The sequence below is a fragment of the Oryx dammah genome, unplaced genomic scaffold (genome assembly GCF_014754425.2).
Source record: "Oryx dammah isolate SB20612 unplaced genomic scaffold, SCBI_Odam_1.1 HiC_scaffold_4, whole genome shotgun sequence".
Lineage (NCBI taxonomy): Eukaryota > Metazoa > Chordata > Mammalia > Artiodactyla > Bovidae > Oryx > Oryx dammah.
The window spans coordinates 48,451,053-48,477,821 of NW_024070188.1; the positions used below are offsets into that span (position 1 = coordinate 48,451,053).

General features: G+C 38.6%; 1 protein-coding gene across 2 annotated transcripts; it reads left to right on the forward strand.

Annotated features, from left to right (window-relative positions):
* Nucleotides 1–2,900: 2,900 nt before the first annotated feature.
* On the forward strand, nucleotides 2,901–25,341 carry SRSF12 (serine and arginine rich splicing factor 12). Of its 2 annotated transcripts, XM_040238810.1 has the most exons (5): nucleotides 2,901–3,078; nucleotides 10,717–10,821; nucleotides 12,117–12,220; nucleotides 12,398–12,539; nucleotides 19,671–25,341. In XM_040238810.1, exons 1-5 carry the CDS (start codon nucleotides 3,014–3,016, stop codon nucleotides 20,038–20,040), a joined length of 786 nt encoding a protein of 261 aa, XP_040094744.1. In that variant the 5' UTR covers nucleotides 2,901–3,013; the 3' UTR covers nucleotides 20,041–25,341. The 2 variants fall into 2 exon arrangements, with proteins under 2 accessions (XP_040094744.1, XP_040094745.1); XM_040238811.1 differs by lacking the exons at nucleotides 2,901–3,078; nucleotides 10,717–10,821 and adding an exon at nucleotides 11,216–11,305 and having other exon boundaries at nucleotides 12,097–12,220.
* Nucleotides 25,342–26,769: the final 1,428 nt, after the last annotated feature.

Genomic DNA, 26,769 nt, shown 5'->3' on the forward strand with positions numbered 1-26,769 from the left:
GAATTTTTACCCCACTTAATGTGTCAGTGTGCATGCGTGTGTGCTAGGTCACTTCAGTTGTGTCCAACTCTTTGTGACCATATGGACTGTAGCCCAGCAGGCTCCCTTGTCTGTGGGATTCTCCAGGCAAGAATACTGGAGTAGGTTGCCATGCCCTCCTTCAGGGGATCCTCCCAACCCAGGGATAGAACCCACATCTCTTACATCTCCTGCCTTGGCAGGCAGGTTCTTTAACCACTAGCACCATCTGGGAAGCCCAAGGGAAGAGGTTTATTGATAACTCTCACTTCCTACCAGATCTCTTTCCTTGGCAAGGTCAGTGTAGTGGGTTGAATGGTGGCCCCAGAAAGACAGGCCCAAGTCCTAATCTTATTTAGAAAGAGTCTTTGCAATTAAGTTAAGGATCTTGGGATGAGATCATCCTGGATTACCTGGGTGGGCCCTAAATCCAATGACAAGTGTCCTCATAAGACAAAGAGGAGAAAGCTGTATGAAGATGGAAGCAAGATTGGAGGCACTAGGGACCAGAAGCAGCAAGGAAGGGTGCTCCTCTAGTGCCTTAGGAGAGAGCGTGGCCCTGCCAACACCTTGATTTCAGATTTCTGGCCTCCTAAATCATGAGAGAATACAATTCTGTTCTTTTAAACCACTGAATTTGTGGTAATTTGCTTCAAAAAAGTTATAGACAGCATATTAAAAAGCAGAGATGTTACTTTGCCAACAAAGATCCATCTAATCAAAGGTATGGTTTTTCCAGTAGTCAGGTATGGATGTGAGAGTTGGACTATAAAGAAAGCTGAGCACTGAAGAATTGATGCTTTTGAACTGTGGTGTTGGCGAAGATCCTTCAGAGTCCCTTGGACTGCAAGGAGATCCAGCCAGTCCATCCTAAAGGAAATCAGTCCGAATATTCACTGGAAGGACTGACGCTGAAGCTGAAACTCCAATACTTTGGCCACCTGATGTGAAGAACTGACTCATTGGAAAAGACCCTGATGCTGGGAAAGACTGAAGGTGGGAGCAGAAGGGGACGACAAAGGATGAGATGGTTGGATGGCATCACCGACTCGATGGACATGCGTTTGAGCAATCTTCGGGAGTGGTGATGGACAGGGAAGTCTGGCGTGCCACAGTCCATGAGTCACAAAGAGTTGGACACAACTGAGCAACTGAACTGAGAAAATCGAACTTTCCTGCCATACACTCAGCCTGCTCTCCAGCCCCATTTCCTTGTTCTTCTCCAGCTTGCTGCTCCTGTTGCTGCCTTTCATTACCCTGTATTGCCTCAAAGCCTTTGCACATGCTGTTCCAGTGCATGGATGGCTCCTCCTCATTCTCCAAATATGCCTGTAAGGCTTCTTCAGGGTAAAGGTCAGTGATCCTCTAGCCTTGCTTGCCAACCCCTATAAGGTACCCTTCCAGCAGCATGTAGCTCCTTTTCAAGAAAGAACATTTTTTTTAAATTCATTTGACAGCATCAGGTCTTGCAGCACACAGGATCTTCCTTGCATCATGTGAGATCTTTCCTGGTGGTGCATGGACTGGCTGGTTGTGGTCCTCAGGCTCAGTTGCTCCAAGGCATGTGGGATCTTATTTCCCCCGACAGGCATTGAACCTTTATCACCTACATTGCAAGATGGATTTTTAACCACTGGATCACAAGGGAAGTCCTGCATATAGCTGTTTTCATACCCTTAGCATAGGCCTATCTTTATTAGTTTGATAATTAGATTCTGCCTCCTCTACCAAGTTGTAAGCTTCAAAGAATGTGATCCCACTCCCACCCGTTAGATTTCCAGGCTAGCCCTGAGCTTGCTGTGCCCTAAGGAATCACATTTTGAACGAATGGCCACTATTCCAGAAGCATTTGCTGACCTTGGGAAACTCTCACAGTCTTTGAGACAGCCATGGGCTAGGTAGGGTGACCATATTATTTACCCTCCCAAATTAGCCACTTCTGAGAATGAAAAGGGGTGCTACTATAATTACAAGCCACCTGGTTTCAGTCCTGGTAACAAGTTTTTCTGACCACAGTAGCAAATGTGAAGGTACGAGGATTACTAAGAAGGGGTGGCTATGACATTTTGGAGAGGCAAGGAGAGGATAATTTAAATTTGCTTAATTGCCTCTGCATTTTCATCGCTTTCTCCTACACCACGTATTCAGTTGTTCATTTTTTATTGTCTGGTCTTCGCTCAAGAATGTAAACTCTATGAGGGCAGGGATGCGGCTTCTTGTTTGTTGCTGGGTCCCACACCAAGAATAGTTCTCGGTGCATAGCAGGTGCTCAATAAACATCTGAATGAATGTACTCACAGCTGAATGGTGTACTCTAAACGAATAATGGATGAAGAATCAAAACACGCAGGAAAAAAAAAACTCCTCACAGTTTGAAAGTCTAAACAGTCTCAGCATTCAAAGGGCAGGAGGCAGAAACATTGCCAAGGTCTGGGGCTGAGGATGCAATAAAGAAGGCCCCAGTGACCATCCGGCTGTGGCGCGTTTGAAGGCATCCTTCACCCCGCCCACCTCCGACTCGTGACATCTTTTCTCCGGATGCTCTCTAACCCCCGATTCACCTGCTTCAGCCCCTAGGACCGCTCTAGTCCATGCCCTCCTATTACACTTTGACCCAGCCGCCTCCTCTGAGAGTCCCCTTCGACCCCCCGGGACCCCCGCGCCGCCCCTTCCCCGAAGCCCTCCACCCCGGGCCTCCTGCGCCGCCCCCTTCAAAGAGGCCCTCGAAGCCTGGGACCCCGCGCCGCCCCCTCCCCGCACGCCGCTCGGCCCCGCCCCTCCGCCCCGCCCCCGCGTGGTCCGCACGGACTGACTCGCGCTGCACATCGCTCCCCCCGCGCCCGCCTCTGCGGCTGCGCGCTGGCGGGGCCGAGGCCGAGGCGAGGGGGTCGCGCCGCGGGCCGGCGGAGCTGCTGTGGTGGCGGCGGCGGCGGCTGCGGGAGACGGAACGAGCCCGGCGGCCGGGCAGACCCCCGAGGGAACGGAGGAAGCGGTCATGTCTCGTTACACGAGGCCCCCCAACACCTCCCTGTTCGTCAGGAACGTCGCGGACGCCACCAGGTGAGCGGCGGCGGGTCCTCAGGTTGGGGCGCGGGGGAGGGGCGAGTAACAGCCGCGACGCAGAGCCCGGCGGGGCTAGCCTGCACCTCCCCGCCGGCCTGCCCGGGGCTCGCCGTGGAGGAGCCTCTCCCGAGGCCGGCGGGGAGTGCTCGGGGCCTGGGCGGGACTCGCGCCTCCGCCCTCCCGCCCGGCCTTTCGCCCCGGCGCGGCCCCGTCTCCGGGCCCCGCCGCCCTTGACCGCCTCCCGCACCTGGGCGGCTGGCCGGTGCCTGTTCCTCGCCGAGAGAACAGGAGGAGCGCCGGCTGCCCCTGGCTGGGAGCCACGGTCACTCCCCGCCTCCGCCCCTGAGAGTTCCTCGGGCGAGTGCCAGCGTCTCGCCCCTTTGTCGCTGTGCAGGGATAAAGCCGCGCATCTCACCACCTAGATGGGAAGGAATTGGGGATGGTGAGAACGCGTTACGGAATAGTGCGTACCTTGGGCCTTACGACTCCCTTTCCCTGTAGTCAGTAGTCTGGTTTGCTTACAGGTGGCGCTGGTTCAGTTTTATTTGTTGCACAATTTTATACTGTATACAAAGGATAACTTCAGTGAATGAGATTTGTGTGTTTTTCTTTTAAAGTTTTGAGTACAGTGTGAACACCCATCATAATGGTTTGGATAGACTTCCCTGGTCGATTCTGTTGCATTCAGCCCACCCGCCCCTCTTTGGAGAATTCTGTCTGCATAGTTTCTAACGTTGACTTCCTATAGCTGTGTCTTTCTCCCTCAATAGGAGCCAGAGGGGATGGGGGGGGGGGGAATAGTAGACATTTTCGTTTCACTGGGCTTGCTTAATTTACTCCACAGCCCTCCTCCCCATCCCAGTCTTTATAGTTATGCAAGATTATCTTGTAGTACATAAGGGAAAGTTGAAATTCAGAGTTTCAGTGACTTACCTGGAGCTTCACGGCTGGAAATATATTGGAGCCTTTGACTCCAGAGCCATCAGGAGTAATCATCATAATTTACTTTTGAGGAAGTAAATTTTAAGTCTTTTTTAGAAACTTGATTTCTGCTAATATATATATATATATATGTATGTCACAACTATAGACTGTGAGTTAACATACTTTAACATCCTAAGTATGCCTGTGTTTACATGTCTTCGCTCAACTTGTTTATCAGCATATTGCATAGAAACAAAGCGAGGTTTATAATTTGGGTAAGGTTAAAAAAATTCCTACGGTTAAACAGACCACTTGAATACTGAATAAGATTGCAGTGAGCCAACAAAACAATGTTTCCAATTCTAATTGCCACAGAGGCCAACCAAGGTAATATGAATGATTGAGTGAAGGTGTCAGGTTAAAGCCCAATAGAATGGTGTGGACTGTCGCAAATGGAAAAGAGCATGTGCCATCTCAAGGGGACAGTGGCTGCTACCAAGCTTTAGCTAATAATGGCTGTATAGACATTTGGACTTGTGGCCACATCGTTTTAATTTTCAAAAGAAGTCAAAAGCCTGTATTTTGTGTGTGTGAACTGTCAGTTTTAAACTGTTGGTAGTTTCTAAGTTGAATTATACGAAATTGCCATTTTTGTAGTTTTAAAAGCTATAAAATATTGGCATTTCCATGTTTCAGCACTTTTTGTTAAATGTTTATAAACATTGTGCAGGCCGAATAACACACACACACACGTATGTGTGATGTATGATCTCTGATCTAGATAATCAAGAATGATAATTGAGATTTATTAATTTCCTTTTCCATCTTTTCCACAACTTTTTAACATTGCCACTGGGCAGTGGAGGGTGGGGAGGGCAATCAAAATCTAGGGGGTTTGAAGTAGTGAAATTATAGTAATCCTAACATTTGTTGAGTACTCATTGTGTACCAGGCACTGTACTAAAAACTTTACATATATTATTTTATTAAGTTTTCAATAACCTTATATAACAGATGAAAATGTGAGATTTTAGAGAGATTAAGGATCTTGACTAAAACTGCTCAGACGTTGAGTAGTGTTATGAAAGTAGAATCATCACATGTATCCTTAATAGCTTTTTTTCTACAAGGTAGCATATAGTTTAACTAGCAATGTGATACCTAGACACATTTTAATTTTTTAACATTTGGTATGCTTATAAAGAAAATCTTTGGGATAAATGTTAAATGGGGTATAAAATTATATACAATATGTTTTCAGTTATATAAAAAATGAAGAAGGGAAAAACTATATAAACACATAATCCACACATATAGAAAATAAGCCTAGAAGGAAATCCCTTTGAGTGGTTTTCTTTATCCTGCTTTCAAATTCTAATTGTTAGTTTTATAACAAAGTCAAGTTTTATTTAAAAATTTTCTTTAAAGTAGCTGTTCTAATATATATAATAAAGTACAAGACATTATAACATGTAGGTTAGCGAAAAATTTGTTAGAAATGAAATTCAGCAAAAGAACTAAGGAAAGGTTTAAAAATACATTTTGTAATTTTATAATTTGTGTTATGTTTCTCTTCACTGGTGAAATAAGATGTGGATTGGGAAGAATATTAATTTTAAATCTTTTTGTATAATTTTTTTAATGGCAGATATAGTTTTCTAGTAAAACAAAGCAATGCCCACATCTCAAATAAAACATTCCTGTTTTGATATTTAACATCATGTTAGGTTGGGGAGCACTGATCAAGTACTTCTCTGGGACATACTTAGTAGCATTCTTTGGTTATAGTGTGTATACTGCTAAGTCGCTTCAGTCATGTCTGACTCTGTGCAACCCCATAGACAGCAGCCCACCAGGCTCCCCCGTCCCTGAGATTCTCCAGGCAAGAACACTGGAGTGGGTTGCCATTTTCTTCTCCAATGCGTGAAAGTGAAGTCCCTCAGTCATGTCCAACTCTTCGAGACCCCATGGACTACAGCCCACCAGGCTCCTCCATCCATGGGATTTTCCAGGCAAGAGTACTGGAGTGGGGTGCCATCGCCTTCTCCAATAGTGTGTATGAGGCTTACGTTAATATTGGTGTAAGTGGTGTTGTAGAAAAAAGCATTAAACAAAATCCAGCCGAATTCATGATAGGAAGTCTCAGCAAACTAGTAATAGAAGGGAACTTCCTCAGCTTATGGGCATCTATGAAAAACCTTTAGCTAACAACATATTTAATGATGAAACTGAATGCTTTCACCTTAAGATCAGAACAAGACAAGGATGTCAACTCTTACAACCACTATTCAACATTTTATTGCAGGTCCTAACCAATGCAACAAGGCAAGAAAAATAAAGACATAAAAATTATAAAGGTAAAAGTAAAACCTGGCCCTGTTCTGAGGTGACATGTTTGTTTACATAAAGCTACAGTAACTAATAGTTTCCTTAAGTTACCAGAATATGAAGTAAATTTAGTGACAATTCTATTTGTATATACCAACAGCAAACAACAAAAACTTTAAAAATTCCTTTTATCTTAGTATCAAAAAGCATACTTAGGAATAAGTTTTGCAAAACCACGTAAAAACCTTTGCATTGAAGATAACAACACATGGCCAAGAGCAATCAAAGAGCAACATAAATTAGTAACTATACTGTGTTCTTAGGAAGGTGAACTGTTATCAGTTCGATCTCAATTGTATATATTATAGATTCAAGGTATTCGTGATCAAATTGCTTTTTAAAAATAGGAATAAATTAATTCTAGAATCTATTAATATGCAAAGGATATGAATAGCCAAAATAATTTTTAAAAAGGTCACTGAAGCTGGAAGGCTTATATTCCCTGGCTTAAAGATTTACTAAAAAGTTACAATATCAAAATAGTTTGTTATTGGCCTAAGGGTAGACAAATAGATCAATAGAACAGAAAGAAGGTCCATAAATAATCCACACATATAGAGTCAATTGATTTTTTACAGAGGCATTAAACTAAAGCCTTTAGAAAAAAAATCTTTCCACCAAATGATGCTGTAACAACTGGATATATATGTAGGGAAAAAATGTACTTTGACCTCTGTCCCACATAATTTGAACTGGATCATTAATTGATATGTAAAAGATAAAATGGTAAAGCTTTTAGAAGAAAGCAAAGGAAAATATCTGTATGACTTAGGGATAGGCAGATTTTTTATAAGACAGGTCATTACCTTAAAAGGGAATATTGAAAAGTCAGATTTCTCCAAAATTAAAATTTCTGTTCATTAAGAAATTAAATAGGTGAGCCAGGGACTGGGAGAAAGTATTCAGAAAGCATATATCTCACAAAGGACTTTTTTTAAGAATAGTAATGAACTTTTTTTATAAGTCAACAATGAAAAGACAAATGTTATTATTAAAAATGGACAAAAAACTCCTACATGTTCAAGAGAAATACATATGAATGTCCAATTAGCATGTGAAAAAGTGCTCAGCATCAGTTGTACAACACAAATGTACAAATTGAAATGCAAAAATTGCAATGCAAATTGAAGCCGCAGCAAGATTCCACTTAATACCCTCTTGAATGGCTAAAATTCAAAAGACTGACACTACAAAGTGCTGACAGAGATGGGCAGAACTGAATCGTACATGTTGGTAGGAGTATAAAATGTTAACAACCATTTTGCAGAACTGTTTGGCCGGTTCATAGAAATTATATATATATACATATACATATATATCCTCTTTAGCCCAGAAATTCTGACCCTAGCATAAATGACCCATAAGCATGTAAAGATGTTGAACCTAACTGGTGTTTACAGAAATTAAAATTCAAATAATGAGATACCCGTTCACTTTATATCCTTCAGAATGGCAGGGAGTGAGGAGTTGGATTCTTAGTAATTCTGATGCATGTCTTGAGGAGTATAAGTTGATTTGGCCATTTTGAAGAAAATGTAGTAAAGCTGAAGATATGTATACTCTCCAGCCCGTCAATTGCATGGCTAGTGGTACATCCCAGAAAACTATGCTACAGCACAATTTGCAGTTAAAAAAAGGAAGCATATTAAATGCTCACCCATAGAAGTATGTGTAAAATTGTGGTTTATCCATAACAATACCAATACAGAATTAAAATGAGTGAACTAGAGCACCATGGAGAAATCTCAAGGGTGGAAAGGGCAAGGTTCAAATTTTACAGGTAATCTGATAGCATTTATATAGATTTGCAGTAGAAATACAAAGTTATGTAGAGGAATGATGAACACCAGTGATTATTTCTAAGGGAGAAGGAGACAATATCTTACTTCTTAAAAAATACTAAAAATTACAAGTATAGTAATTATTAAGGCATAATAAATCTTGTTGATGGATACATGGGTGTTTAATATCAAAATAGATTACACCAGAAATATGAAAATAAATGAAAAAAACAGCTAACAGATGGAGTGGAGACTGAATGAGAGCCAGTTCTTTTGAGAAGGTTCATTCCCTCAGACTTCTGGGATTCTAATTCTCTATGACACATTACTCTAGCCTCCTTTATATATCTAGTATCCTTTTCTGTCAACCACTCATATTTGGTTGATGGAATTGGTTGCCTCTCAAGGTACTCATTTGAATTCTAGCTTTGCTACTGGCTGTGTGTATCTTTGGGCAAGGTAACTGCTCTCCTTTCAGTCTCCTTGGCTGGTAAATGGTAACAGTAATGTGTCCTTCATTCATTAATACAGCAGGTATATTCTGAGGTCTCCTATATGCCAAGCAACTATGCTAGGTACTGAGATATATTAGTGAAGACATCTGCTTTAGAAGTGATTCTCAACCCTGAGCCTCAGAATTGCCTATGAAACCCTTAAAAAATTAAACATAACTGGGGCTCACCATGGGAAGCAAAAATTAGGTCAGGGATTAAAGGATCAGGCTGGAATGGCTGCTTCTATGATATCTCCTTTATAGATGATTCCAATATTCAGGAATGGTTGAGAATTTTTGCTGTTAGTCTGTGTTTTAAGGGAGCAGGAATTGTGTCTTTCTTGTTCTCCATCATATTCCTAGAGCCTGGCCCATAGTACCTACTCAATAAGTATTTGTTGAATGAATAAATGAAAGAAAAAGACATTGTCATTGTTCTCTAAATCTAAAGTTAACAGTCACTCAGGAAAGGCAGGCAGTTAAGCATGGTATAGTGAATATTAAAAATAAAATAATAAAAATAAAATGAAGTCACGATATCAACGTAATATTGGCTACTTGGTCAGTGTTAGTTGAATCTTTATGTAATTCTTAAATTCATATCTCTAGCTTTAATCACTGACTTCTAGTCTTGAGAAAAAATAAAATTGAATTTGTATAACCACAGTTTTCAGTTGCTGTTAGAATAGAACTTTTATGGCTGTTCCACCATCATCTCAAATTTGGCATTTCCAAACGAGAAAGTTTCTTCTTTTGCCTCTCCTCAATCTTCGATCTAACTCTCTTTTCCAGCTATCTAATTTTTATCTTGGACACCATCTTTCTTCCATTTCCCCGAGTTAGAAGCTTTGTATTCATCTTTGGGCCCTTTTTTCTATGGAGCATGTTTTGAAATACTCTTTAATTCCTCTAAGCCGTGTTTTGTGCACATAGCTGGTTTTGAACCTAAGAGCTCCATGAGGCAGTAGGATGTAGTCATTAGGAAGCCAGACTAGTGTCAGATTGTGGGAGTTTGCTTCCAGCTCTGTCTCTTGCTGACTCGGTGACGTTAGGTGACTTCATCTGTCTATACTCTCATCTGTAAACAACATTTGTAAAGATCTGTTATGGGAATTAAGTGGTCTTAAGGTGAACAGTGGCTGGTATATAAATGCATTATAAATGTCAGTTTTTAATGCTAAGTGTTTTGTCTCTTCAGTTAAATTGTAAATCCTGAAGAGAAATATTATGCTGTGTGTTTCCTTGGTTTCCCGTCTTTAATACCTATGACAGTAGAAAGCATGTAAGTGACTCGAAAATACTTGCCAGATTTGAGGCTCTGTTAGTTATTTTTGCTTTATGTTTGCTAATAAATCATCGATTTTTCTTTTAAAGCCTGAGAAAGAACTTTAGGACTTCTTTAGAATCTTATTGCTATCTGAAAACATTTAACATAAATATGAAATTATAGTGAGACAAATAAATGTTCTTAATGAATAGTTAATAGTACTCTGTATTTTGACAGTTGAAAAGTCTTGTAATAGAAGTAACTTGCAAAAGTGCATATACTCTATATAAAATAAATAACCAACAAAGACCTACTGTATAGCACAGGGAACTGTACTCAATATTTTGTAATAACCTATAAGGGAAAAGAATTTGAAAAGGGATGTGTAGAAAATATATAGAAACTAAATCACTATGCTGTACACTTGAAACTAACACAATATTGTAAATCAACTATACTTCAGTTTTAAAAAAGCAAAAAAATTAAGTGAATGTGCTGGATCAGTATCCTCAACCTGAATAAACATAAAAGCCACCAGAGTGCTTATAAAAATACAAATTTCCAGACCTCTTGAATCAGAATCTCCAAGACTTAGAACTGAGAATTTGTTGTTTTATTTTTTCTTTCTTTTCTAAACCCTGGGTTATTCCTATGAGAGACAATTTTAGATAATTCTAGTCCGGAAACTATACTTTCTTCTGAAGTTTTTAACTGAATTCTGTAGGCAAAATATTTGAATCTAGCTATTCATATTTCTTTACCTTATTTCTAAAATACTTCAGGCCTGAGGACTTGCGCCGTGAGTTTGGTCGATATGGCCCTATAGTAGACGTTTACATTCCACTTGACTTCTACACCCGCCGCCCAAGAGGATTTGCTTATGTTCAATATCCTTTATGTTACTGTGTGCATGTGCATAGACTACATACATGTGCATATACATATATGTATACATACACGTACTCGGGAGCATATTTTATGAAATAATATTGCCTAATTAAATGTGTTTATTTCTTTATCTCAGAAAATCTAATGCAGTCCACAGTAGCTGGCAAGCGCCCCTCAGTTTGAACCAACCTGTTAGCTAGAATCCAAGCATAAACCGAGCAGGCGAGACAAAAGGCACCTAAAGTTCAAGCATCAAGGAGTAAAGAGGGAGGGTGGACACAGATATAAAGACCTGGAAGAGGGGAAGTCTTTACCAAGCAAAAGACAAAGCCAACACCAGGTTGAGACTTCGGCTTTCCTACATTTACTCAGAGTTCCAGGATCAAAGCCAAGTCTGATTTTGTTGGTTCTACGTCTCTTATAAAGTCCATCTTGCAAGCCCTAAAGAATAAAGGTCAAGGTTCAAGATCAAGTGACACTGAGGTAATTGCCTAAGTCTCATTTTGTATTGCATTACTTGAGCTTTTTCTGTTTCTAAAAAGTTAAACCAGTGACAACCTCCTGAAATACAGCTAGTTGGTTTATATAGTTTGTTTCCATTTTAGTTAGGTTCATTATATAATTTACATAGATAAGGGAGTTCAGTGGGATATATAATTCCAGATGTTAACAGATTGTTTATAGATGTTAATAGATTGTTTATATATTTCTTTTATAATTATATCCTTAAAGCAGTAGGTTCAGAGTCAAATATGATCACTTTTAAAGGACCAAATCGGTTTTGAAAATATGTTTTAGCTCACTTATATGTGTGCACTTTTGTTTATAAGTAATTTCTCCTAAATTAATTTAAAAAGCCTTTTAATGAAACAGTAATTTTAATTTCAGAATGAAGGCTTCTGTGTACTGATTTTACCTGAAATACTGAAAAACCTGGTAAATCTTTTACCTAAGAGAAGGGAGTGAGTCCTGCCTAAATGTTTTATTTGATAATACAGTGTTGGACTTATTCTCATGTTTCAAATTATATGCATTCTACAGCTTTTAATGTATACATTAAAAATACAGTTAGAGATTTGTTTCTGTTCTTTTTATTTTCAGACTCACTCTTCAGAATCTTAATGGAGCATTTGTTTTGATAGTGGTATTTTTTCTGATTTTTCAATTATGTTAGAGATATGACCTTAAAAACCTGAGCTTGTTTTTCCTAATAATTTCATGCCACCTGTAAATTATTTTTTAAAAGTAATATTTTTGATATCTGATGTTCAAAGTGTCCTTAACAGCTAGTCATATTTGAAGATGTTCGTGATGCTGAAGACGCACTTTATAACCTCAACAGAAAGTGGGTATGTGGCCGTCAGATTGAAATACAGTTTGCACAAGGTGATCGCAAAAGTAAGTGTGACTTAATAGCAGATCTTGCTTTTTTAGCAGGATGAGTTTCAGCAATGACAAATTTTTTAATTTAAAATTATTTCAGAATATACTACTATTTGAGTGGCTTATTTATTGAATGATTATTTATTGAGGTTTTCAGGTAATGAATTATAAATCTTGAACTTCATATTCTAGCACCAGGCCAGATGAAATCAAAAGAACGTCACCCTTGTTCTCCAAGTGATCATAGGAGATCAAGAAGCCCTAGCCAAAGGAGAACCCGAAGTAGAAGCTCCTCATGGGGAAGAAATAGGCGGCGATCGGATAGCCTTAAAGAGTGAGTACACAGTAAAAGGGAATTGAAAACTTAAATTTTCTGCTGTTTCCAGAAAACATTTTAAAGAGTTTTCAAAAACAGGACATCAGAATCATTATTTAATATACATAAAGAATCAACTTTTTTAGAAGGATATGCTCCTCTCAATGTATAATGTATTGTTATTCTAACTTGGGTTTGTTAGATACCTTTCAGTGTGTTCATTTTATCTTTCTAATAGAAAGATAATATACAGTGAGGAATAAAGCAAAGTTTTAAAGTTGTATACTTGACAATAAAATGAGGATTTTAAATAAAAATTTTTTAAATGAACCCCCAAATTAAGAATCTGAGGCCTGATAATTAAAAACTCAAATGAAATAAAATATAATCATTTGTGAAAGGAAGTTGACCAAAATGTGAATCAGTGTATTTATAAAAAGGAAATTATTTCGAGAATAAATTCCAAGTATGGTATCATTGTAGGAAGAAAATATAAAAGTGGTAGATTTTTCAGAAAAAGATATTTATAAGTTATCTATTTTTCCTGCTAGAAGTTAGTTTCTGTTAGAATAATAGGAAATTGCAGTGGAAATTACTTGATGATGCTGTTTTAGTCATAACTGAAATTTTATTAGCATACCTAAATTCTACCACTTACTGTTTTTCTCTTGAGTTTTAATGCTGTAATTTTTTTATAGGCATATAGAATTTTAAGGTGAATTCTGTTCTTAGAGACTGATCAGCGTTTATGCTAGTATCCTCTTTCTATGAGTAATAAAGAGTTGACTCTCCTGGGGCTTCCTTCACAATCCAGTGGTTAAGTCTTCAGGCTTCCACTGCAGGGGACTTATCTTGTGTTTGATCCCTGGTTAGGGAACTAAGCTCCCACATGCCACATGGCGCAGTTAGTGATAAGAAAGAGTTGGCTCTCCTGGGCCATATATCTAAGCTGTCCAGTGACAACATAACCTCAAATCAGAGCTGATCTGTAGAGCTGCTCACTTTCACTCCACTCCCTCCGTTCCTCAACTCCCAGGAGTCTATACAAGGAAGAGCCCAACATAGGGTATATGTATCTGAGCTAGACAGTCTTTACCCCAATTACCTAGTTCTAAAAACAAGACTGTAAAGTGTCCTGGCTCTAGTCCCTCCAACCAAGTGGAAAGAAAAGACAGGAGGAGAGAAATATCTGAGAATCCTGATTACTAGAAAATGTGGCCAACTCAGAGCCCTAGAATCTTAACATGTCAGATCAGTCCCTCTCCTTGGGTTTGAAACAAATGTTTTGATTTTGGCACATTCTTAGGGAGGCATGCAAGTAAGAGGAAGCCTTGAGTTCCTTTTATAAGCCAGGAGAACCCAGGTCAGGATTGAGCCATCACCAAGCTGGGTAAAGAAATATTTAGGAACAGTTATGTTTTGGTCTGGAATTTGATTCTTTTGTCATACTGAGTCTAATAGTGTAAGAATATAAACCTCCCATGAATCTGTGGAGAATAATCCATTTTCTCCCATACTGATTGATTATTTGAGATTTTGACACCAGTATACTCAAATACAAGTTACATTTATAGAACCTAAAATGTGGTGAGAACAAATTAAGAAATTTTATATGCCATGTGTGTAGCAAAGTCACACCAATACCGCTGGTATTGCTTCTGACTTCACAAAGGACATGAGTAGTATGAATGATATTCAGCATTTCACATTACTATAAGTTAATGGTTTATATACAAAAAATCAAACTAGATGTAATATTGTACCTAAAGCAATACTTTCCTAACTTACTAAATGATAACCAGTGGTCTTGGTGAAAAAGAGTAAAAGAAAAGGAGAAAATTGTCCATCTGATTCATTAAAAATATAAGCTGTTCCAAATGCATTAGAGCCTTAATCAACCAACTTTTCTCCTGATTGATCTAGAGAAGTGAATATTCAGAGCATTTTCTGCCTTCTAGTGGCAGTAAAGTATACTACTTGTCTGGAAAAAAATAAAAAAAGACTGTCAGTTCCCAGTCACTGTGGAGTATCAGGAATAGAAAGAACCACATTTTCTTATAAGACAGTACAGTTCTACTTTGTTCTAGTTATAGTTCTAGAGGTTAAGACTGTTGCTTAACCTCTCTGACCTCAGTAGTTTTTGTTTGCAGTTACAGTATTTGTTGTTCATCCACTCAGTCCTGTCAGACTCTTCAAGACCCCATGGACTGCAGCATGCAGAGGGTTCCCTGTCCTTCACCGTCTCCTGGAGTTTGCTCAAACTCATGTCCATTGAGTTGATGCCATCCAACCATTTCATCATCTGTCACACCCTTTTCCTGCCCTCACTCCTTCCCAGCATCAGGGTCTTTTCCAGTGAGTCAGCTCTTTGCATCAGGTGGCCAGAGTATCAGAGCTTCAGCATCAGTCCTTGCAGTGAATATTCAGGAATGATTTCCTTTAGGATGGACTGGTTGGATCTCCTTGCTGTCAAAGGGACTTTCAGGAGTCTTTTCCAGCACCACAGTTGGAAAGCATCAATTCTCTGGGGCTCAGCCTTCTTTATGGTCCTGTTCTCACATCTGTACATGACTACTGGAAAACCATACAGCTTTGACTATACAGACCTTTGTTAGCAAAGTGATGTCTCTGCTTTTTAATATGCTATTTAGGTTTGTCATAGCATTTCTTCCAAGGAGCAAGTATCTTTTAATTTCCATGGCTGTGGTCACCATCTGCAGTGATTTTGGAACCCAAGAAGATTGTCTGTCACTGATTCCATTGTTTCCCCACTATATGCCATGAAGTGATGGGACTGGATGCCATGATCTTCATTTTTTGACTGTTGAGTTTTAAGCCAGCTTTTTTACTCTCCTCTTTCATCTTCATCAAGAGGCTATTTGCTGTTCACTTTCTCCCATCACGATGGTGTCATCTGTGTATCTGAGGTTATTGATATTTTTCTTGGCAATCTTGATTCCAGCTTGTGCTTCAGCCAGCCTGGCATTTTGCATGAGGTACTCTGCATATGAATTAAATAAGTAGAGTGACAATATACAGCCTTGATGTACTCTTTTCCCAGTTTTGAAACAGTCCATTGTTCCATGTCCTGTTCTTACTGTTGCTTCTTGATCTGCATAGGGTTTTCTCAGGAGGCAAGTAAAGTGATCTGGTATTCCCATCTCTTGAATTTTCTACAATTTGTTGTGATCTACACAGTCAAAGGCTTTAGCATAGTCAGTGAAGCAGAAGTAGATGTTTTTTGAAATTCCCTTGCTTTTCCTATGATCCAATGGATGTTGGCAATTCGATCACTGGTTCCTCTGCCTTTTCTAAATTCAGCCTATACATCTGGAAGTTGCACTGTTGATCCCTGGCTTAAAGGATTTTGAGCATTACCTTGCTAGCATGTCCAATGAGCTCAGTTGTTTGGTAGTTTGAACATTCTTTGGCATTGGACTTCTTTGGAATTGGGATGAAAACTGACCTTTTCCAGTCCTGTGGCCATTACTGAGTTTTCCAAATTTGCTGGCCTACTGGGTGCAGCACTTTAACAGCATCATCTTTTAGGATTTGAACCAGCTCAGCTGGAATTCCATCACCTCCATTAGCTTTATTCGTAGTGATGCTTCCTAAGGCCACTTGACTTCACATTCCAGGATGTCTGGCTCAAGGTGAGTGATCACACCATAGTGGTTATCCGGGTCATTAAGACCTTTTTTGTATAGTTTTTCTGTGTATTCGTGCCACCTCTTCTTAATATCTTCTACTTCTGTTATGTCCATACCATTTCTGTCCTTTATTGTACCCATCTTTGCATGAAATGTTCCCTTGGTATCTCTGATTTTCTTGAAGAGATCTCTAGTCTTTTCCATTTTGTTGTTTTCCTCTGTTTCTTTGCATTGTTCACTCAGTTCTTCAATCTTTCAGCTGCTGTTTTTTGCTAACCTCTTAGAGTCTTACATGTGTAACATAGATGGTGGCCAGTGACTTAAGGAAAATTTATAGGCAGAGTTTAGGGTGAGGTGAGGTGGTTTATCTGCATTTTCCTCATCTCTGAGATTTTTGTCTGTTAAGTCTTAGCCATTTTGATGGCCCTGAATTATAATCTCTGTCTCTTCAGTTTAGTCCAGTAGCTATTTTCCAGTTGGGCTTAATTCTCCCATTCTGGCCTTTGGAAAATGGTCTCAGGAGAAGAGCCATGGCTTGTAACCCTTCAAGTTCTGCTCTTGTTGGTTATTCTCCAATGTCTTTTAACAGTTGTTTTATAAGTGTTGTCAGTTCAGTTCAGTTCATTCGCTCAGTCGTGTCCGACTCTTTGCGACCCCATGAATCGCAGCACGCCAGGCCTCCCTGTCCATCACCAGCTCCCGGAGTTCACTCAAGCCCACGTCCATCGACTTGGTGATGCCATCCAGCCATCTCATCCTCTGTCTTCCCCTTCTCCTCCTGCCCCCAATCCCTCCCAGCATCAGAGTCTTTTCCAATGAGTCAACTCTTTTCATGAGGTGGCCAAAGTACTGGAGTTTCAGCTTTAGCATCATTCCTTCCAAAGAACACCCAGGACTGATCTCCTTTAGAATGGACTGGTTGAACCTCCTTGGAGTCCAAGGGACTCTCAAGAGTCTTCTCCAACACCACAGTTCAAAAGCATCAGTTCTTCAGCGCTCAGCTTTCTTCACAGTCCAACTCTCACATCCATACATGACTACTGGAAAAACCATAGCCTTGACCAGATGGACCTTTGTTGGCAAAATAATGTCTCTGCTTTTGAATATGCTCTCTAGGTTGGTCATAACTTTCCTTCCAAGGAGTAAGCGTCTTTTAATTTCATGGCTGCAGTCACCATCTGCAGTGATTCTGGAGCCCAAAAAATAAAGTCTGACACTGTTTTCACTGTTTCTCCATCTATTTGCCATGAAGTGATGGGATCAGAAGCCATGATCTTTGTTTTCTGAATGTTGAGCTTTAAGCCAACTTTTTCGCTCTCCTCTTTCACTTTCATCAAGAGGCTCTTTAGTTCTTCTTCACTTTCTGCCATAAGGTGTCATCTGCATATCTGAGGTTATTGATATTTCTCCTGGCAGTCTTGATTCCAGCTTGTGCTTCCTCCAGCCCAGTGTTTTTCATGATATCCTCTGCATATAAGTTAAATAAGCATATCTGAGGTGTCATCTGCATATCTGAGGTTATTGATATTTCTCCTGGCAATCTTGATTCCAGATTGTGCTTCCTCCAGCCCAGTGTTTTTCATGATATCCTCTGCATATAAGTTAAATAAGCAGGGTGACAATATACAGCCTTGATGTACTCCTTTTCCTATTTGGAACCAGTCTGTTGTTCTGTGTCCAGTTCTAACTGCTGCTTCCTGACCTGCATACAGATTTCTCAAGAGGCAGCTCAGGTGGTCTGGTGTTCTCATCTCTTTCAGAATTTTCCACAGTTTATTGTGATCCACACAGTCAGAGGCTTTGGCATAGTCAATAAAGCAGAAATAGATGTTTTTTTGGAACTCTCTCACTTTTTTGATGATCCAGTGGATGTTGGCAATTTGATCTCTGTTTCCTCTGCCTTTTCTAAAAGCAGCTTGAACATCTGGAATTTCACAGTTCACGTATCGCTGAAGCCTTGCTTGGAGAATTTTGAGCATTACTTTACTAGTGTATGAGATGAGTGCAATTGTGCTGTAGTTTGAGTATTCTTTGGGATTGGAATGAAAACTGACCTTTTCCGGTCCTGTGGCCACTGCTGAGTTTTCCAAATTTGCTGGCATATTGAGTGCAGCACTTTCACAGCATCATCTTTTAGGATTTGAAATAGCTCAACTGGAATTCCATCACCTCCATTAGCTTTGTTCACAGTGGTGCTTTCTAAGGCCCACTTGACTTCACATTGTAGGATGTCTGGCTCTAGGTGAGTGATCACACCATCATGATTATCTTGGTCTTAAAGATCTTTTTTGTACAGTTCTTCTGTGTATTCATGGAGAAGAAAATGGCAACCCACTCCAGTACTCTTGCCTGGAAAATCCCATGGAAGGAGGTAGGCTACAGTCCATGGGATCATAAAGAGTTGGACACGACTGAGCTACTTCACTTCTGTGTATTCTTACCACCTCTTCTTAATATCTTCTGCTTCTGTTAGGTGCATACCATTTCTGTCCTCTATCAAGCCCATCTTTGCATGAAATGTTCCCTTGGTATCTCTGATATTCTTGAAGAGATCTCTAGTCTTTCCCATTCTATTGTTTTCCTCTATTTCTTTGCATTGATCACTGAGGAAGGCTTTCTTATCTCTCCTTGCTATTCTTTGGAACTCTGCATTCAGATGCTTATAAGTTTCCTTTTCTCCTTTGCTTTTTCTTCTCTTCTTTTCACAGCTATTTGTAAGGCCTCCCCAGACAGCCATTTTGCTTTTTTGCATTTCTTTTCCATGGGGATGGTCTTGATCCCTGTCTCCTGTACAGTGTCACCAACCTCCGTCCATAGTTCATCAGGCACTCTTATCTGTCAGATCTAATCCCTTAAATCTTTTTATCACTTCCACTGTATAATCATAAGGTATTTGATTTAGGTCATACCTGAATGGTCTAGTGGTTTTCCCTACTTTCTTCAATTTCTAAGTCTGAATTTGACAATAAGGAATTCATGATCTGAGCCACAGTCAGCTCCCAGTCTTGTTTTTGTTGACTGTATAGAGCTTCTCCATCTTTGGCTGCAAAGAATATAATCTAGCCTTTTAATATAGCTTTTTTTTAATGGGAAGATTGGTCTAGAACAAGCTGCTCTGTCATGGCAAGATTCAGAAGTCCTTCATGTAGGTTTTTGCTTTTATTAACATTATTTAATATTCTTAGATATTTTATCTTTTTTTGCCTTTCAGATTTTCTTATCTCTTAGGAATTATGTAACCCAGACTAAATATGCAAAATATATTTTTCAGAACTGACTCATAGAAGATACCCAGCAAAGTCAAAATCTTTTGGTCAAATATTACAAACTTGTACATATTTTTTGAACCAAAAGCACGCATAATAAAATTAGAATTTTTTTCTCCAACAAAAGCACAACTAATGTTATGTAAGGTATATAAGTTCCTGAGAATGTTGTTTCCTAACCTATTAACTATTTTTATATGAAATATATACTCTGATGTTATGGATGTTTGCAGGTCGCGACACAGGCGATTTTCTTACAGCCAGTCTAAATCTCGCTCCAAATCACTACCCAGGCGGTCTACCTCAGCAAGGCAGTCAAGAACTCCAAGAAGGAATTCTGGTTCTAGAGAAAGGTCAAGGTCCAAGTCCTTGCAGAAAAGGTCCAAGTCAATAGGAAAATCACAGTCAAGCTCACCTCAGAAGCAGACTAGCTCAGGAACAAAATCAAGATCACATGGAAGACATTCTGACTCCATAGCAAGATCCCCATGTAAATCTCCCAAAGCGTATACCAATTCTGAAACGAAAGCACAAACAGCGAAACACTCTCATTTTCGATCACATTCCAGATCGCGGAGTTATCGTCATAAAAACAGTTGGTGAACAGCAACAGAAGAATGCTCCATAGTGTTAATATAGCTTATTAAACTTCCCATTATGTTGAATAAAAATTCTTGAAGGCTTACAGAAAATGTGAGTTGATATTAGTTACTTTGGGCATGTATAAGAAATAAAGGCTCTCTCACTTGGGTTAGTGAAGATTTGGTCTCAGTATAAGGGCCCACACCACAAATCTGATGTGAGTGATGTCTCATTTTATGGACCATTTTTTGCTTACATTGTGGCAGAAGAGTACTTTTTAGAGGAAATGTATAAAGTGGAACTAAATTAGAAAATTTGATTTGGATATTAAGTATTAACAGTAATTTAAAAAATATTTTTTACTTTAAAGCACTTTCATGTAAAAGTAATGATGACTGTATAATTGCATAAGGCAAACTTGACTGTTTGACACTGTACGTCTCCTTTGTGTTTTCTCTTTAAACTTGGGCCAATTCCTGATGGTATTAGTTCTGTATCACAAAATACTGACATTTCTAAAAGTAGAGTTTATATAGCCATCAAGCATTCAAAAGATATTCTTTCCTAAGCTCAAAAAAGCTTCCTGAGTGGAACAGTATAGATAGATTGATATTAAGTTGTATCCTGTATCATGTTCATTCATGTCAGAAATATCAAAACGTTTTAAAAATACTGAATTTTGAATGGTTTGAGACTGCTATAAAAATGATGTGCAACACTCATAGTCCAAAAATATTCATATCAAGCCTTATACATATGAAGATTGGTACATTTTGTATAAAATCACATTTTATACCATTAATTCTACATACCTACTTTTCATCTGTTACTTACTGGTTTCTTTTTAGAGCTTTTGTTCAAGACTTTAAATGGTATAGAATAAGTCTTGTTTATTTTTGAAAATGTTTAGTACCTTGTATTAAACTCAAGACTACATTCTCAGAAAACAGCTTCTCAGTACGGGATTTACATTACACTGCCCTTCATTTTTAAAAGCCAAATAGCTTTATTGATATTCTTTTGTAGTTGTTAAAACAGAATTTCTTTAAAAATGTGTTTGTAGTTTATGTTTTTCAAAGAGTTTGGTAGTATTTGTGATAAAATGATTTTGCATATGGTTATTATAGGGGATATATTTATAGAGCTCTACTTGTGTACCTTGTTGAATTATATTGAAATTAAAAGTTCTCAGCCCATACAGTTAATATTTGTATCTAGAATGCTTAAGAAAAAAAATCTGTCATATATTTTTAGCATATAGGAGCCAGTGTTGCTTCTGTTTGTTTTGGATACAAATTCCTTTTTTTGTTGTTGTTCTTTTTTTGCATTTTACATCCTGTGTGTAAGAAATAACTTCACAAAATAATTTATATGCTGGTGGAAATTGGATAAGTACCGTAAATTCGTGTATTCTGTACTTTCTGAATAGATTTTCTCTATTTAATCATAGCAAAATTTATTTCAAAACTACAGCTCTTTGAAGTGTTCAGATGTAATAAAATTTAGTTATAAAATTATGTGGCACTATTGAAAATTGAAACAATAGTCTGAAGAAAGAGCAAGACAAACAGTAATTTTTTGTATTTTCTAAATAAATGTTTTGGTTTATGTACCTATGTATGTAGTTATTGTGGATACTAACTACGAATTGATTATAGTGTCTACATTTAATCATATTTTTGTAAAAAGTTAATAAGGCAGTGTTTCTGAACATGCTTAATCCTTTGATTTACTCTGATTTGGTTGTCCACTGTAATTGCTAGACTGCTTATGAGGATGCTGTTTGGTTTGATGGAAAAACTGGAATGATAATAGTTTAAACTTTATGATTATTTAATATGTGCTTGGCAGTGCTCTGTAAAGTTTTACATTACTCACTCATCACAGAAACTTCAGGAGGGCAATACCACTGCAGATAAGGTAAGTGAGATGAAGAGGGGTTAAATGACATGCACAAACAAGGTCACACAACATACTTTGTATAGCTGGGTGGTGGCTGGGCTCCATACTGCCCTCCCTGATCACCATGCTTGTCTTTTTGGAAGACAAAAGTCTTTGACAGATATATGCTAAACTAAGATAATATTTAGAGGAAAAGGAGATAATAGAATTAGGAAAAGAAACAATTATAGGCTTCAGTGAAACTGGGTTCTGTGAGTAGAAATTGATTAACAATTGTGCTGATGATACCCTGGAAAATTGTATTCTGGGTACATGTGTTCTAGGATTCACTTGTGCTATAGAATTGTTTCTTGGGCCTTTTAAGAGAGGATACTTAGGGTAAGATTGTTAAATAAAGCAAATGTGTCCCCTATCTGTGATCATTTCCTTTAAAGATAGTATATTTATTCAGGTACTTCCCCAGTTTAAATATAGGGGCACTTCCTACCTCCATTTGTTCAGGATTCATAGAGGATCAGATATGGCAGAGAAGGTAAAGATGGCTACTTTGATTGCTTGTTTTCTTTCCCTTATAAATAATACATGTAATTGCTGTATAGCAGCTGGTATTTTGCAGCTGCAGACAGATAATGGGGAAATATGCTAAACTTTTTATCAGGATTTAATCTTGTGCCACTGGGCTATTTATCTCTAAATGTAAAATATTAACTAATTTCAGGATTTTATGTGGTATCTGAGATAAATATATATTATCTTGAGGTACTACTATTCTAAGACATGCTCTTCTATTATAAATAAATATGAGTATCTGTCTTTATTCCAGTTCCATTGCATGAGGCAAAATCAGAGTTTAAAAAAAAGAAACATTTAGAAATACTTTTACAATTCTTCTAAAGAAAAGTGAAAGTTGCTTAGTCATGTCAACTGTTTGCAACCCTAGAATTCTCCAGGCCAGAATGCTGGAGTGGGTAGCCTTTCCCTTCTCCAGCAAATCTTCCCAACCCAGGAATGCATTGCAGGTGCATTCTTTACCAACTGAGCTTTTCAGGGAAGCTCATAATTCTACGGAGAAGGCAATGGCACCCCACTCCAGTACTCTTGCCTGGAAAACTCCATGGGTGGAGGAGCCTGGTAGGCTGCAGTCCATGGGGTCACTAAGAGTTGGACATGACTGAGCAACTTCACTTTCACTTTTCACTTTCATGCATTGGAGAAGGAAATGGCAACCCGCTCCAGTGTTGCCTGGAGAATCCCAGGGACTGTGGAGCCTGATGGGCTGCTGTCTATGGGCTCGCACAGAGTTGGACACAACTGAAGCAACTTAGCAGTAGCAACATAATTCTCCTAAACTACATTAAAATTGTAATTTCCTGCTTGGAGTTAAAAATTAAATTTGCTTTCCAAACAGGGTGGCAGAGTATCTGGAGTACTTGTATAACATTGCTACTTATGCAGAGGATCTTAATCCAGCATCATGAAGCCAAAGCTTCAGATCTGGCACCTGTAGACTTTAAAACAAGTCTGTGACTCCTAGTAGTTTAAAAACCAGTGGTTCAGTGATACATCCAGATACTAGTCTCAAAACTCGTATATTCAATTAGAAAACATTTAAGCATTAAGTGAAGATTATGAATTTAGCATCTGAATCACTCCCTTGATGAAGATAGGATATTTAGGATCATAGCATTAGCTCCAGCATTGGTCTTCCAGGTCAGTTTAGGCCCTCTGCAAAATTTATATCTTGTACAGGGTGCTCTTGAATCAAGCAAATTAACCAAGCTAGTGCATCCCAGACAGGTCCCATTGCCTCACATAAACAGCCTCAGGGGAATAAGCACTTCATTCTTTACTGGGCTTTCCTGAATCCCAGCCCCACCCCCCACTTAGAGAATGTTCCTGATGCACTGATCCCATCCCAGGAACACAGTAGAGCTGGGACAGGCCACAAAGAAGGTGGATGGACTATAAAGGAGTCAGGAAGAAATTGGGAATTTAAAAATACACCTAGGCTACTATACCCCAGTAATAGTTCCCTCACAAAACATGGTATAATGTTTTAATCATATTTGGGGGAAAGGGTTATATGATTACTCTTCTTGAAGCTTATGTTCTAGGAATATACCACAATTTTGAATACATATCAAGGAAAGTGGAACATGAAAAACAGTATCAACTTGTGGAAGTAGATGCTCAAGGGGGTTGATGGTTACCATTTTTTAATGTATTATGCAATTTAAAACACCATATTAAACCTACCACTTAAAGCCTACTTAGTTTATAAACTAGTATTTAAATAGGTTATAAATTAAAATCAATATCTTAATGTTGTGTCAGGTTTCAGGTTCTTTCAGAATGTGGATAGAAAATTTAAAGGGTCAGTTTCCAAATGAGAGAATATCTTGACCACATGTTTTTTACTGTTTGATTTTAGGTATTGCAGCTTGTGTAGGATGAGTAGTTTCTCAGGAAAAGTATAACTGAAACAAGAAGCAAAGTTACAGCTTCCTGAAATTCAGGAGTATATTATATGAATTAAATACCTAAGAACTATATGCTTTTTAGAAATGGATGTAGATGTAGATTGAGGAAACCCAGGATTCTTTGCTATGAGCAGCTGTTTCCTAAAGAAATAACTACATTCTAGTTTTCTTAGCTTACTCCTACTAATCAGTAGTCTTAAAATGCTGTTAAATTGACTTATTTCAACAGAAATCTCAATATAAAATAGTCTTCCAGGCTCAGGTGATACCCTGTTTCAGTAGTAAGAAAAAAATGCTTTTTTTGTGAGGCGAAACTAAAAACCATTCCTATTAAATTTGTGAGGCAGTATCCACTTTGTTGTAATACTTTACACCTTGAGGAAAAAGTACTCTGACATAAGCTGTATAATTGGTTAAATGTTTCAGGGCATTTTTACATTTTAAAAAAGTGTTGCTTAAACTTATTTTAACACTGAAACATAATTTCATAAGAACCTTAAGGAAAAGCATTTACATTGATCATTGTCAGTAAACCTTAAAATGTTCAATGTAGCTCAATTAGAAATAGTTTTGTTAAGATATTCATTATAATTTTTAATGTGTATATAAAGTCTAACCATTTTGGTATTGTTTTATACTTTATAATTCATTCCCTAGTCTTGCATATAATCTTTGTGGTTTTTTTTTTTAATGCCATTTAAAAACATGGGTAATAAAATTTTATTCTATGGTATCTCATACATGAAAAGCACTTGTGTAAGGTGCTCTTAGCTGGTTGTCAGTAGTCAAGTATAACTAATAATCAAAGAGGTTTCGGTGACCACACTTTTGTCCATCACCTGTTACCTACTTTTGACTAAAATGTTGTGGTTTTACATGAATATCTATCACGGAAAGTGGAACTACACTTGAAGAATAAATTTAAACGCTTTTAACTTTTCATTAGCTCCACGGATGTTAATTCTGCATTAAAGGTTTTAAAGAGTAGGAGCCAGAGAGTTGCATGCTGCTTTGTCCATCTACTTTCTGGTCACCTCAGTGCTAACCAGACCTTTGCTGCTGCTGCTGTTAAGCCACTTCAGTCATGTCAAACTCTGTGCAACCCCATAGATGGCAGCCCACCAGGCTCCTCCATCCCTGGGATCCTCCAGGCAAGAACACTGGAGTGGGTGGCCATTTCCTTCTCCAGTGCATGAAAGTGAATAGTGAAAGTGAAGTCTCAGTCGTGTCTGACTCCTTAGCGACCCATGGACTGCAGCCTACCAGGCTCCTCCATCCATGGGATTTGCCAGGAGTACTGGAGTGGGGTGCCATTGCCTTCTTCAACGAGCCCTCTAGCCATCCCCTTTCTTCTCCTTTGGGCATCTCATACAAACAGGAATTTCCTTACACTCCTAAGGATCATTCTTTAACTTTTCTCTCACACCATGGGCAGTTATAAATGCCCTTCAGAATCTATAGTCTCCACCTACCTCCTCCTCCTCTAAATTTAGTTTCAAGCTTTAACATTTATTTCAACATTAACAATTGTCACATTTCCCAAATAAGCCAGTGCTTAAATGCATTATCATTTCTCTAATTTTTCAGTTCTTATTTACAATGACTTTGGTATTTCAGTCATCATGACTAGAGTTCTGTTACTTTACAAGTTATGACCAACTAAGCAGCCTACTTGAAAGTGCAAAGAAAAAACATTCAGTTTACAACCTCAAAAGATTGACTTAATTGTGCTTTATATTTAATGTAAATGAATTTTTGGAATTGTTGGCAAATAATTTGTGTATAATGTAGGAGTAATGTGGTTTAATTGCTAAATGGACCCATGAACTGTGCCTGCCAGGCTCCTCTGTCCATGGGATTTCCCAGGCAAGAATACTGGAGTGCATTTCCATTTTCTTCTCCAGGGGATATTCTTGAACCAGAGATCAAACCCAGGTCTCCTGCCTTGCAGGCAGATTCTTTACTGACTGAGCCACCAGGGAAGCTACTAGGATATTCATGATAATTTTTAACGTGTATAAGCAGCCTTTGTTTTCCCTAATTCTGTTAACATTTTGTTGTAGAAATCTTTAGTAAGGTAATCTTACAATGAATACCCATATACTCATTAATTACATAGAGTCTACAATTGAACAGTAAATTATGCTTGATTTATCACATCCTTTCCTCAGTTATTTGAGTGAACTCTGGGAGTTGGTGATGGACAGGGAGGCCTGGCGTGCTGCGATTCATGGGGTCGCAAAGAGTTGGACGCGACTGAGCAACTGAACTGAACTGAAATGTTTGAAAATTGCAATGTTCATAAGTGGGCTTTTCCAGTTAGCCAAGAGAGTGACAAAAAACCTTGATTATCTTTCATAAACATAAT

Excerpts from the sequence above, each read along its gene's own strand:
- SRSF12 (XM_040238810.1), top strand. The coding sequence starts at position 3,014 with ATGTCTCGTTACACGAGGCCCCCCAACACCTCCCTGTTCGTCAGGAAC. Across the intron at positions 3,079-10,716 it reads AACGTCGCGGACGCCACCAG|GCCTGAGGACTTGCGCCGTG; the intron begins GTGAGCGGCGGC and ends AAAATACTTCAG. Across the intron at positions 12,221-12,397 it reads TGCACAAGGTGATCGCAAAA|CACCAGGCCAGATGAAATCA; the intron begins GTAAGTGTGACT and ends TTCATATTCTAG.